Genomic DNA, 14,177 nt, shown 5'->3' on the forward strand with positions numbered 1-14,177 from the left:
CACTAACAAATGATTAGCAACCATGAGGGATGGGATGAGTAATAAATAATACATAAAGAATGAATGATAAAAAATGTTTGCATAGCAGTGATTGTGAAACACTTTTGTATTATTTTATCTTTGAGAATCTCATCCATGCTGTACTTGAAAGCAAGCATTCGTGTTTGTAATCTGCTTTCCTGGAAGCTTGCTTAGCTTCGAGCATTACAATTCATGACAGCTATTGGGATAGGCATACTAATAGATTTGGCCTGTACAAATAATTGTTTTTGGAGTGTCAGTAACCTGAAACAATGGTTTAGTTTAGTTTATTAGGATCCCCATTAGCTACTGCTCATACAGTAGTTACTCTTCCTGGGGTCCACATAAAACATACAAATACATTACAAAGTACAGAACAATTATAGACAAGAACAACATAAAATATTACATTAAATTCAAAATAAAAAATTATTATGCGGATTGACCTGCGATTTCTGGGAATTTGTGACAGAGACACATAAACAGATATATCTGATTGGAAACAACAGACAAACAAAACGCAACTATAATCCCTGACATCAACAACAACAACAACTACAGAGTACCGTTATCTGATAACTTTATTAACAAGTTAAAAAAAGACAATGAGTTACAATATTTACAGAATATCCAGAGATAAAATGGAATACAATTGTAAACAATCATTCTAGGTAATATCACAACCCACCATCAGGAATCAGATTTTCACAGGAGAAAGGCAAGATGGAGAATCTAAGGTAGTCAAACAATAGAGAACAGTCTGAAGAGAAGAAGAGGAGAGAAACATCATGGAAACAAACTAAATATGTACATACAAGTATCCAGTGTGTTATGACGAGCAGGGGTTCAATTGGGAGGTGGGAGGAAGGGGTGAGACCAACAACCAACAAAGTCCCGCCACCTTATGGTACAGTGGGACACTGAATACAGTGAGTATTTAACAGATGTCTATTAAAAATGGACAATGGAAAAGCAGCCAATTTGGGATACAGAGAGACAGGACAGTTCCAACCACCTCACAAAATCCCAAATTAACCCCACTTCAAAAAGCTTATTTCCTCAAACAAACATTTCTCTATGGGTTAATGTTTAAAAAGCTAAGCTAGTCCTTTTAAAGGATAGGAGGAGGAGGGGTAAAAGATTCAGCACCAAATCACCCCCATGTTGTTGTTTTTAAAGGTACAAAATAAAAGAAGACATATTTCTTATCAACCAGACGTTGTACAACAGCTTATTATAACATTTTGATTTGGGAGTCTGAAAAACAGCTCACTCCAAAGTTTTTTTAAAATCTTTTTACTTGATCTTTTTGTTTTGTTTATTTGTTTAATATGAGACCAACACCTAAAGGAAAAAGGTAAACATTTCCTTTCTGAAACACCACAGTTTCAAACACTTGACAAGTAGTTTGTTTTTCTATACACAACTGCATATCACATACGTACATGCATGACTCTCGGAATGCACCCTATAGGGGACTAGGATTTTACCAGAGCCACATATACATGTATTTATGTCTCTGGGTTCCGACCCCCTTTGCAACAATGGTTCGTTACTCAGGAAAGAACATTGTAGCAAACATAGCCAGCTAAATATTTTGGTACCAAGAGCACATTTCCATTTTTTGCGTTTCTCCTTTGATGGCTCGAAGGAGTCATATTACAGATACACTGTCAATCACTTTGTATTGGTTTGTATCGGTTCCAACCAACCAGTGTTGGAAAGAAAGCATTTCTATTGACGAAGCTTGAAATAATTGCTATTCATTATTCTAATAAGGCTTTGGGGTATTTGAGCAGCAACTTCTAACATATACAATCTCTGCCTTATTGGTCAAAACAGCGTAGTCTAAAAAGAAGCATACAGAAGAACAGACTCTTCAGAATCATCTTCATACACAATAATAGAATCATAGAATACAGCACTTTACACTGCAAAATGTAAGTTAAACACCTAAGTGTTGTACTTTCACATTGCTGGTCAGTCACATTTATAATCCGTTTCTCTAGCATACTTACACGTTCTCTTATAAATGCTGTCACAATTATCTGTTGATGAAGTGAATTATCTGCTTACATCATGCCATTTTCCCCATGTTAATGTCAGAAAGAGAAACTATAGCTTCAGGATGTACAGTATTCTCTCTATGTTCTTCTGACATTGGTGACATGTACTGTATCACAGACTACAGTGCAGGTTTTACAACAACATCTAACTTGTTATCGATAAACCAAAATAACAAGGAAACCAATCAATGCCACAATAATAAACGTTATTGATTTAACTGCTGGTTATCATTTTGGGTGGACATTTGTGTCAGTTCACGTTCAAATTTACAACTGTCAGAAGATGGACAATAGACAATAAAAGCAGTATTAAAGAGTGGAAGTGCTGGGAATGCCTAAGGCTGAAGGCATATTGATCATATTCAAGGGTACTATTGTATATAACAATTTGCTATATATAAACTTTGGGGCAAAAGTCAAGTCAATATTCTAAAAATGTAACAAATCAACGTTTGAAATATACTATAGACAAATAAGGTGCAACTATTCCTCAAGGAATGATTCTACTTGATTAATAACACAAGGCTAAAAATTAACTAATGTAAAGTTATCATCCGGGTCAAATCACAGAAACCGTTCTACTGTATGTTTTACTGTATGTTTTACAGCTAGTATGGACGGGGTGGAGAGTGACAGTTGAGAAGACAGATCTAGGATCAGCCCCCCCCCCCTGTCCATATAATCATATTCAGTTTGGTCTAAAAGGCAAAACAGCTCTCCTACTCTGAAATGTTTTATGAATACAGGCCCAGATCATGGTGAGTCATCTCTCACACACAGCCTGTCTCTCAACATTACAACACTAGATGATGGGATTATAAGTATATTAGGATCTTGTTGGTAGCAGTGAGGTTAAAAGGGGGTCAGGGAACTAAATGTGGTAGCTCATACAGTAGGTTATCTATATTTATAGAACCCCTCGTTTGGAACTTCCAAGGGGTCAGTATATCTACGTATATCTAAAAAGAAAATTCCCCCAATTTCAAAAATGTTTTCCCAACATTTCTTCCCACAACTTCAAACACGTTTTTGGGAAATGTGACCCACTCTTTCTTTCTACAAAATATTGTAGTTAGTAGACATGAACTAGGACTTTGAACTGTAGAAACTGCAGATTTGACCATAATGTGTGCTTTACAGTAACATTCACTATTGGTTACCAATATATTAACATCTGTCCTATGGGACCATTGACTCATTTTAAGGTTCAGCCATTTAAAAAATGTAGGATGTAACACAGCCTATAGTTTCCAATATGTAACACTTAAAATCTAACAATACTCCAAAAGGTGATCATTCTTTTTTGTTCCCATAATTTTATTTTCTTTCTTTAGCAGCCTATTTTTGATACACAACCCAATATCAATATCAATCCAACCTAATGTATAGTCTCTAGCAAAGTGACTACAATGTTAGGCCCCAGTACTCTTCTCTTCCATCTTCTTATATGTCATTTTTTGGTTTCAAGCATTTCTTTGTTGTCTTCCTCATTCAGATTGTTACTACTCTGTAATAGGTCGGAGGCATATTCTTTCTCCACTTCCATGCCGTTGCTAGATAGGTCCACTCCTCTGTCCGTCATCGTCCCAATGGTCGACGAGCCAATAGAAGGCAGAGCTGAGGCTGATGCGTCTATTGCTGGGGTGGTGCTAGTGTCTGTTCTGCTGTTGGTAACAGTCCTGTATTACGATGAGAGGGGGAAAGGTCAATGTCCATTACCACAGGAACATATTGGGGGAAAACATGCAGAAGAATGAGGAAGGGAGGAAGAGGGGTAAAGAGAGAGAGATAGGGAGGGAGGGAGGGAGAGAGAAAGTATGTGTGTGAGGTAGAAGGAGAGACGAAGGTAGGAAGAGAGAGAGAGAAAGAGACTTACATGCCGTGTCGGAGGACGTGTCGTTCCCACTCTATGCTGTTAGTGAAGCAGCGACCACAGAACTCACAGGGGAAGCGCTTTTCAGCGGAGGCAGTCACACTGCTGCTGCTGGGGGAAACTACTGGGACGTCTGGGGAACAGACAGAGATCAGCATGATGAGAGGTGCGTATGATACGACATCAGCCCAGACAGATACAGCAGAGACCCAGTCATGTCAGATTACAAGGTTGGAGTGAATCCCATTTAAATTCAGGAAGTAACTGAATTGGAATTTCAGTTTACCTCTCTGAATTGACTGCATTGAAATGGGACTGAGCCCAACCCTTTTGGTAGCAGCCAACAGAGTTGGATTTTGCATTGTTAGTCATATTGTTAGTAGTAAGTAAGTAGCCTTGCATGAGCCTTGGCTTCTGCGAGCCAGAATGGCTCATAGGGAAGGAAACAATCTCCTGTTTCTGTAGCGAGAGGCAGCTTTATGTACAAGTACACCCCCTGGACAGGACGCTAGTCTATCGCAGGGCCTTACCCCCAATATATCTCCTTAATGCTGAGATCCAAACGGAGACGCATCAGGTCCCATTTTTACAGTATTTGGTATGACTCGGCCAGGGCTTGAACTCACAACCTTCCAATCTCAGGGCGGACACTAACCACAAGGCTGCTGAGTTGTTAGTTATATCAATAATGATGATGAAGATCCTTGTTTACCTTTTGGAGCTGGCTTTTCTGCCCCTTCCTCTTCAATCCTCTTCTCCTTCTGCTCTAGCTCTTCATCCATACTCTCCTCCATCTCCACTTCATCCTCCACAATCTCTTCCTCCATCGCTCCTAATCCATCCTCCTCTCTCTCCTCTTCCTCCTCGGCACTACTGTCCCTCTCCTTTATAGCATCCAGCTGATCCAGGTTGACCTGCCCCATCAACTCAAAGTTACGGATCACCTGATCAACAAAAAAAGACAGAGGTAGGATTGATTGATTCATTAATAATTGATTTATCAGTAGGATCAGTGTTGCAGTGGAAGGTAAACGCCTTTTGAGTAAAAATGCATTGAAAGTATAGGAAGTGTTACTTTATTCACTGTGAATGGCAGTTTCTTTTTCTTCACTACATCACCGAGTATGAAGACCCCATTGGGTATTACTGGAACTGAACAGGTTGTAATGAAGTCATTTCAACCTGCTGCCCAATGGGACTGTCTCTGAACACACATTCTACAGGCAGTTCAAGTTGCTCATGTTTAGTGGTACTGTATATAATGCTATTATTCAACAAGAAGTGCATTTTTATTTTACAATCTATGAGCACGTCACCACACACTATGATTGACAGGTATCATGTCAGAAAGAGTTGCTATAATTGGCCAACAATGAACACACAGTAAGAGCAACTTCTCTCTTCCTTCCCTTGAAAGGGAGTCTCCGTCTGTGCCCTTTTAAGTTTAATGTATACTTCAACCTCATGAAATGCCATGTGACCTCGCTCAGCATCTCATGCATTATCCCCATTATGGGACTAAGGGAAATGAAACCTATTATTTGTGATGTGCACTCAGAATAGATAGCAGGCAGCTTCTTCCTACCAAGCATATGTGTGTGGGATTTTAATCATCTGGCATGATCTACTTTGTATGACTACAGATCCTTTTATCGGTAAGCACATTTGATCTGCATGCCATGGAGGTATCATGATAAAGTACTGAAATAACTCATTAGACACTGATATTAAAGACACTAAAGACCAATTGAAGCCATTGTTTTACAATCAAGGTATCCGAGCGTTTTGGGTTTTCATCTCTGAGGTTAAGGTGTGCCAAAACGGAAACTGTATACAAGTTGACACGATCGCGTGATTGTCTCAGGATGACATCCTTAGAAAACTGCCTGCTTTAAACAGTAAGTAGGTCATTTTGGATCATTTTCTTTTAAAGCCAACCCACCCTACCAAATGTTAGCTCTCCAGGTACTTGTATTAAAACTGACTGACTGTAGGTTTGAGCCAGGGTGCATGCTGGGACTTGTAGTTCTGACCTACCTTGTGCTCGTCTCGGAGATGTGTCTCCAGCTGGTAGCGCTGCCTGCTGTCGTAGTAGCACAGCTGGCACTGGTAGGGTTTCATCTCGTCGTGCTTGGTGATGTGCATCTGCAGGCTCTGGTTGCTGGAGTGGAACACCCCGCCGGCCAGGTGGCGAGACAGCTTGTAGCGAGACACTTCCAGGGGCACCACACGCTCCTCTGGGGTAGGGAAGGAGGTGGTAGAGGGAGGGAGGGAGGGAGTGAGGGGGGGGGAGAGAAAGAGATAAATATTGTGTCAACAGCATCATAGCACCTCCAACTGTGAAGTTGTAACTTAGTATAGCTAATAGCTAAGTATAGCTAATCATTATGGTGTGCGACAATACAGCGTGATGTCTAGCACTGCAATACTAGTACAGCTTTGACTTTTAGGAGGACTCAATGAGCTCCTTCCACCTGGCACTAACAGTTATTTCCTCTAAATTGTCTTAACAATATTTGAGCACATCAAACAAGTAATCACAGGTTTTGGCTTGGCTTACCCCTGTGCAGGACGATGTGGTCGATCATATTGCTCTTGTATTTGGTGTGGTAGAGACAGAGGGGACAGCGTAGGTCTTTGGGACCCTCCTCAGGAACCACAGTGTGTCCTGCTTCCACATGCATGGTGAATGTCGACCTGAGAAGAACAGAATAGATGTAGTGAGGCCAAATGGACATAAGAAGAAACAACCCACGGCTCAGTTGTCAACCAACTATCGTAAAAAGAAGAAAAGGAAGACATAAGCTCTTTCCCAATTTGACTCTCCGTGATTTCTTACACCCACTCTCTTCTTCACTTTCTCAAAATGTTTTGGAGGAGAAGGTCCGAAACGAGGGACTTTGGATCCTCTCCTCCAATGCGGTTTGAGAAGGAGGAAAGAGGACGTGATTGAAATTGAAAAAGAGACCATCTTATGTTGTCACAGTAACATTCATTTCCTTACTTGGAGCAGGTGAAGAAGGAGCAGTCTTTGCACTTGAACAGCTTCTTGCCTCCGTGTCGGTCTCTGTAGTGGCGTCTCAGGCTCTGCATGTATCCCGAACTGAACTCACAGAACTCACAGGTCAGGATGCCGTCCGGCCGGGTGTCAGAGCTCGCAGCCTGGGGCCGGGCGGTGGGGCTGGAGGATGTCACATGACTACGAGACGCCACCTGGTAGTGACTGAGCTGCCGCCTCACGTCCGCTGTCTCATGCAGGTACCCACCGTCTGAGAGAGAGAAGTGTGTCACTGTCAATATTGACAGTTCTGTAAGTCGCTTTGGATAAAAGTGTCTGCTAAATACTAATATCATATACAGTTGAAGTCGGAAGTTTACATACACTTAGGTTGGAGTCATTAAAACTTGTTTTTCAACCACTCTACACATTTCTTGTTAACAAACTATAGTTTTGGCAAGTCGGTTAGGACATCTACTTTGTTCATAACACAAGTAATTTTTCCAACAATTGTTTACAGACAGATTATTTCCCTTATAATTCACTGTATCACAATTCCAGTGGGTCAGAAGTTTACATACACTAAGTTGACCGTGTCTTTAAACAGCTTGGAAAATTCCAGAAAATTATGTCATGGCTTTAAAAGCTCCTGATAGGCTGATTGACATCATTTGAGTCAATTGGAGGTGTACCTGTGGATGTATTTCAAGGCCTGCCTTCAAACTCAGTGCCTCTTTGCTTGACATCATGGGAAAATCAAAAGAAATCAGCCAAGACCTCAGAAAAAGAATTGTAGACCTCCACAAGTCTGGTTCATCCTTGGGAGCAATTTCCAAACGCCTGAAGGTACCACGTTCATCTGTACAAACAATAGTACGCAAATATAAACACCATGGGACCACGCAGCCGTCATACCGCTCAGGAAGGAGACGCGTTCTGTCTCCTAGAGATGAACGTACTTTGGTGCGAAAAGTGCAAATCAATCCCAGAACAACAGCAAAGGACCTTGTGAAGATGTTGGAGGAAACTGGTACAAAAGTATCTATATCCACAGTAAAACGAGTCCTATATCGACATAACCTGAAAAGCCGCTCAGCAAGGAAGAAGCCACTGCTCCAAAACCGCCATAAAAAAGCCAGACTACGGTTTGCAACTGCACATGGGGACAAAGATCGTACTTTTTGGAGAAATGTCCTCTGGTCTGATGAAACAAAAATAGAACTGTTCGGCCATAATGACCATTGTTATGTTTGGAGGAAAAAGGGGAGGCTTGCAAGCCAAAGAACACCATCCAAAAAGTGAATCATGGGGGTGGCAGCATCATGTTGTGGGGGTGCTTTGCTGCAGGAGGGACTGGTGCTCTTCACAAAATAGATGGCATCATGAGGGAGGAAAATTACGTGGATATATTGAAGCAACATCTCAAGACATCAGTCAGGAAGTTAAAGCTTGGTTGCAAATGGGTCTTCCAAATGGACAATGACCCCAAGCATACTTCCAAAGAAAAATGGCTTAAGGACAACAAAGTCAAGGTATTGGAGTGGCTATCACAAAACCCTGACCTCCATCCTATGGAAAATTTCTGGGCGGAACTGAAAATGCGTCTGCGAGCAAGGAGGCCTACAAACCTGACTCAGTTACACCAGCTCTGTCAGGAGGAATGGGCCAAAATTCACCCAACTTATTGTGGGAAGCTTGTGGAAGGCTACCCGAAACGTTTGGCCCAAGTTAAACAATTTAAGGGCAATGCTACCAAATACTAATTGAGTGCATGTAAACTTCTGACCCACTAGGAATGTGATGAAAAAAATAAAAGCTGAAATAAATCATTCTCTCTACTATTATTCTGACATTTCACATTCTTAAAATAAAGTGGTGATCCTAACTGATGTAAAACAGGGAATTGTTACTATGATTAAATGTCAGGAATTGTGAAAAACTGAATTTAAATGTATTTGGCTAAGTTGTATGTAAACTTCCGACTTCAACTGTAATTACAGAGAAGGGCCGAGTGTGGACATGGTGAATGATAATCATGAGGAAATACTACCATTAACCAGGATACAGTAACTTCCTAACACCCCTCCAGAATCTGAGAAGTGTGAGGATTTACCCAAAGACCCAAATAAGTAAACATCGCTTCAGAATCAGAATGGATTTGAAGTGTGTAGGGTTTTGCTTCTAGAATTCCAGAGGATTCTGGAATGGAATTTACACCCCACCACAGCTCTACCATAACATCCCAGAACTGTGCCGGTGATTATCACCACAACTCCCCCACCCCCCTCCCATTCCCAGTGTAGTGTATAATATCAATGAGCAACCTCATCTACTTGTCCTACTTCCAGAGTACACCACATCAATAAATAAAACCAAGTGCCGGTAAAAGGATGTCTGCATGTGAAAAATACTTCATTCAGCAGTGGCAAGATGAAGCGAGCGCAGAAGACGGCAGAAAGACAGATTTTTTTCAAATGCATTTCTTACTTTCTTACTTGGGAAAGAAAACTGGGTCCCGCTTGAAATTACGTTCGGCTTATAAAGGCTTCATAAGGCTTCATAAGCACTACATAAATGTGTTAAAGCATCTGTAACCATATGTCATGCTTTATAAAGGGTTCATAAACGTGTCATTACTGTGTGACATAAATACCAATGTCAAAAGGTGACATAACCCTCTATGTCGATATGATATAAACTTGTGCTTTATAAAGGGTGACATGTTGTGCTGAAGGATGGCACGCTCTCTAAAGGGAAGTCAGTTAGTCACATTACACCTAATATTTTAATGAAGGCCAAAGTGAAGGCCAAGTTTGATGCATTGGTCCACCACGTGTGAAAGGTCTGGTGGACCAATGCATCAAACTTGGCCTTCATTAATTAGGGTTAAGTTTCAAATCCAATTTTAAGAAGAGAAATTATGGAAATGGACAGGGTTTCGCCATAATTATTACTTTGTGGCTGTGTTAAATAGTGACAACCGGCAAACTCAGTAAAGTCACTCCCATAGTGGGTGTGACCATAGAATTCTAAGACCAACATTGAATGGTTGATATCTCAGGCTTAGATGTGCTGTGTGCGCAATAGCCTGGAGACGGCATTATACCAAAAAACACTTATCTTGATGAAAGCACCCAACATAAGGAAATTGAAAGTGTTTCTTCTGGAACCAAATTACCTGTTCTTCAGTACACAAACACACACAAAACTATATAACGAGCCATACCGTGCATTGATGGACCTAGTCAGGTCTTTGACACATTCACCCACTCCCCCGCTGAAAGATCAGCCACAAAATGTTGGCACCATTGTAACAGATTACAATCAAGCCCTGGTCTCCAGCATGGGAACAGAAGACAAATACCTGGTGTGGTAGTCTCACATAAGACTACTTCAAATCATCTTGGCTCTGACACACACACACACACACACACACACACACACACACACACACACACACACAAAAACTTTGCAGGTCCGTCAACCCATTTAAATACCTCTCACACCCTACCTACACTAACCTGTGAATAATGAGATAACCTTCATTAATCAGCAGAACGTTAATAACCTATTTATTGACACTATGTAGTGTCCTGTAATACTTTGTTTGAAGTGAAACACCTTCGGTCATTCATAACACTTCCATAAAAATGTATCATATGACGCTGTACTTACTACACTAAACAAAAATTAAAGCGCAACATGCAACAAAGATTTTACTGAGCTACAGTTCATATAAGGAAATCAGTCAATTGAAATGAATTAATTAGGCCCTAATCTATGGATTTCATGACTGGGAATACAGATATGCATCTGTTGGTCACAGATAACTTAAAATAAAAGATAAGGGTGTAGACCAGAAAACCAGTCAGTATCTGGTGTGACCATTTGTCTCATGCATCGTGACACATCTCCTTCACATAGAGTTGATCAGGCTGTTGATTGTGGCCTGTGAAATGTTGTCCCACTCCTCTTCAATGGCTGTGGGAAGTTGCTTGATATTGGCGGTAAGTGGAACACACTGTCGTACATGTCAATCTAGAGCATCCCAAACATGCTTAATGGGTGACATGTCTGGTGAGTTTGCAGGTCATGAAAGAACTAGGACATTTTCAGCTTCCAGAAATTGTGTACAGATCCTTGCGACATGAGGCCATGCATTATCATGCTGAAACAAGAGGTGATGGAGGCGGATGAATGGCACAACAATGGGCCTCAGGATCTCGACACGGTACCTCTGTGAATTCAAATTGCCATCGATAAAATGCAATTGTGTTTGTTGTCCGTAGCTTATGCCTGCTCATACCATAACCCCACCGCCACCATGGGGCACTCGTTGACATCAGGAAATCGCTCACCCACATACCTGTACACACTGTCTTCCATCTTCCCGGGTACAGTTGAAACCGGGATTCATCCATGAAGAGCACACTTCTCCAGCGTGCCAGTGGCCATTGAAGGTGAGCATTTGCACACTGAAGTTACAACGCCGAACTGCAGTCAGGTCAAGACCCTGCTGAGGACGACGAGTACGCAGATGAGCTTCCCTGAGGAAGTTTCTGACAGTTTGTGTAGAAATTTGTGCAAACCTACAGTTTCATCAGCTGTCTGGGTGGCTGGTGTCAGACAATCCCGCAGGTGAAGAAGCCGGATGTGGAGGTCCTGGGCTGGTGTGGTTACACGTGGTCTGCGGTTGTGAGGCCGGTTAGATGTACTGCCAAATTCTCTAAAACAACATTGGAGAGAGCTTATGGTACAGAAATGTACATTCAATTCTCTGGCAACAGCTCTGGTGGACATTCCTGCAGTTAGCATGCCAATTGCACACTCCCTCAAAATCTGAGACATCTGTGGCATTGTGTTGTGTGACAAAACTGCACAATTTAGAATGGCCTTTTATCGTCCCCATCATTGTGTTGTGTGATAAAACTGCACATTTTAGAGTGGCCTTTTATTGTCCCCAGCACAAGGTGTACCTGTGTATTGATCATGCTGTTAAATCAGCTCCTTGATATGCCACAGCTGTCAGGTGAATGGATTATATTGGCAAAGGAGAAATGCTCATTAACAGGGATGTAAACAAATTTGTGCACCAATTTTGAGCGAAATAAGCATTTTGGAAAATGTATGGGATCTTTTATTTCAGCTCATGAAACGTTGGACAGACACTTGTTCAGTATATCAAGTCAGACACTTTTGGTCATTCATGACACATACATAAAGGCTTAATGATGTAAACACAAATGGGGAATTATCACATAGGGAATTATCACTAACAGGTAACACATATAAACATTAAAGACATGGTTAAACCATACATTTCCTTTTATTTTTTTTAAACAATACACATACATTAAGTTTCCAAAAGTCCAGCAATGTAATTTTATACATTTCATTCATTTGCTGTGCATGACTGCACTTTAAAGTGTCTCATCCTGTAGTCCAGCATTTTAGGGAAAGTTGAGGCCAGGTTCAATATTGGCGATGCACCCAAGAGAAAAAGCGGTTGGGCCATCCTAGAAATGGTTAGAGTAATATAAGATATGCAATTTAGCAGACACTTTTATCCAAAGCGACTTGCAGTCATGCGTGTGTAACAGTGTAGGTTCCGTCCCTCTCTTCGCCCCAACCTGGGCTCGAACCAGGGACCCTTGCACACATCAACAACTGACACCCATCGTTACCCATCGCGCCACAAAAGCCACGGCACTTGCAACGCAAGGGGAAACCCTACTTCAAGTCTCAGAGCGAGTGACGTCACTGATTGAAACGCTATTAGCGCGCACTACCGCTAACTAACTAGCCATTTCACATCGGTTACACGTGTGTGCATACATTTCCACATATGGGTTGTCCCGGGAATAGAACCCACTATCCTGGCATTGCAAGGCTCTACAAATATGCATGACAAGGTTATAAATTCTTTGTGAAGCCTCAATCTATTATGATTTATAAAGCCTTTATTAAGCGGTACTTAAAACACAGGTTTATGTAATATTTGACAGTGGGTTATGTCGCATTTGACATTGGTGGTTATGTCACATTTCTTAACCCTTCATAGAGCACGAAATACAACTATAGATGATATGTGACACATTTATGTAGTGTTTATCACGGATTTATGAAGCCATTACAAGCTGCACGTCATTTAAATTGGTTCCGAAAAGGTCTTAAATCAAACAATGCCACACCTGATTCATAACAGCAATCTTTTCTCTGTAAAAGAGGAAAATATGTAGGTGGGATGGCAGGTACAGTTTGAGAAAGTAGTAATCTGTCTTTTTAAATAGGAGTAGCAGAGCCAATACCTCTGTCCAAGAGATACATTACCAGTCAAACGTTTGGACACACCTACTCATTCAAAGGTTTTTCTTAATTTTTTTTTACTATTTTCTACTTTGTAGAATAATAGTGAAGACATCAATACTATGAAACAACACATATTGAATCATGTAGTAAGCAAACAAGTGTTAAACAAATCAAAACATATTTTAGATTTTAGATTCTTCAAAGTAGCCACCCTTTGCCTTGATGCCAGCTTTGCACACTCTTGGCATTCTCTCAACCAGCTTTACCTGGAATACTTTTCCAACATTATTGAAGGAGTTCCCACATATACTGAGCACTTGTTGACTGCTTTTCCTTCACTCTGCAGTCTAACTCATCCCAAACCATCTCAATTGGGTTGAGGTGTCACGGTTGTCTGAAGGAGTGGACCAAGGTGCAGAGTGTTTGTAGTTCCACATTTTATTTATTAGTGAAACATAATGCAATACACTAAATAACTGAATATACAAAAACAACAAACCGTGACGCAGAGAGAAACAAACACTACCATAATTTCCGGACTATTGAGCGCACCTGAATATAAGCCGCACCCACTGAATTACAATTTTTTATTTATTTTGAACATAAATAAGCCGCACATGTCTATAAGCCACAGGTGCCTACCGGTACATTGAAACAAATGAACTTTACACAGGCTTTAACGAAACACGGCTTGTAACAAAAATAAATAGGCTTTAACGAAACACGGCTTGTAACAAAAATAAATAGGCTTTAACGAAGCACAGCTTGTAACAAAAATAAATAGGCTTTAACGAAACACGGCTTGTAACAAAAAATAAAAAATTAGCAGTATACAGTAGCCTACCAAGAAAGTCATTGGTCACTATCTTCCTCCTCCTGTGCACTGAAACCACTGAAGTCATCTCCTTCG

General features: G+C 40.9%; 1 protein-coding gene across 3 annotated transcripts in view; it reads right to left on the bottom strand.

Moving 5' to 3' along the window:
• Positions 1-584: 584 nt before the first annotated feature.
• LOC106561374 (zinc finger protein 462-like) overlaps positions 585-14,177 on the bottom strand; it is a 97,872-nt gene continuing 84,279 nt past the window's right edge. For all 3 annotated transcript variants that reach the window (XM_014125276.3, XM_014125267.3, XM_014125257.3), the window contains 6 exons: positions 6,965-7,229; positions 6,521-6,657; positions 5,998-6,197; positions 4,673-4,904; positions 3,964-4,093; positions 585-3,766 (listed from right to left, as the gene is read on the bottom strand). In XM_014125276.3, coding sequence (XP_013980751.2) covers positions 3,538-3,766; positions 3,964-4,093; positions 4,673-4,904; positions 5,998-6,197; positions 6,521-6,657; positions 6,965-7,229 — 1,193 coding nt within the window. In that variant the 3' untranslated portion in view covers positions 585-3,537. The remainder of the gene's footprint in view (positions 3,767-3,963; positions 4,094-4,672; positions 4,905-5,997; positions 6,198-6,520; positions 6,658-6,964; positions 7,230-14,177) is intronic.

Source organism: Salmo salar, chromosome 01, assembly GCF_965601325.2.
Source record: "Salmo salar chromosome 01, fSalSal1, whole genome shotgun sequence".
NCBI lineage: Eukaryota > Metazoa > Chordata > Actinopteri > Salmoniformes > Salmonidae > Salmo > Salmo salar.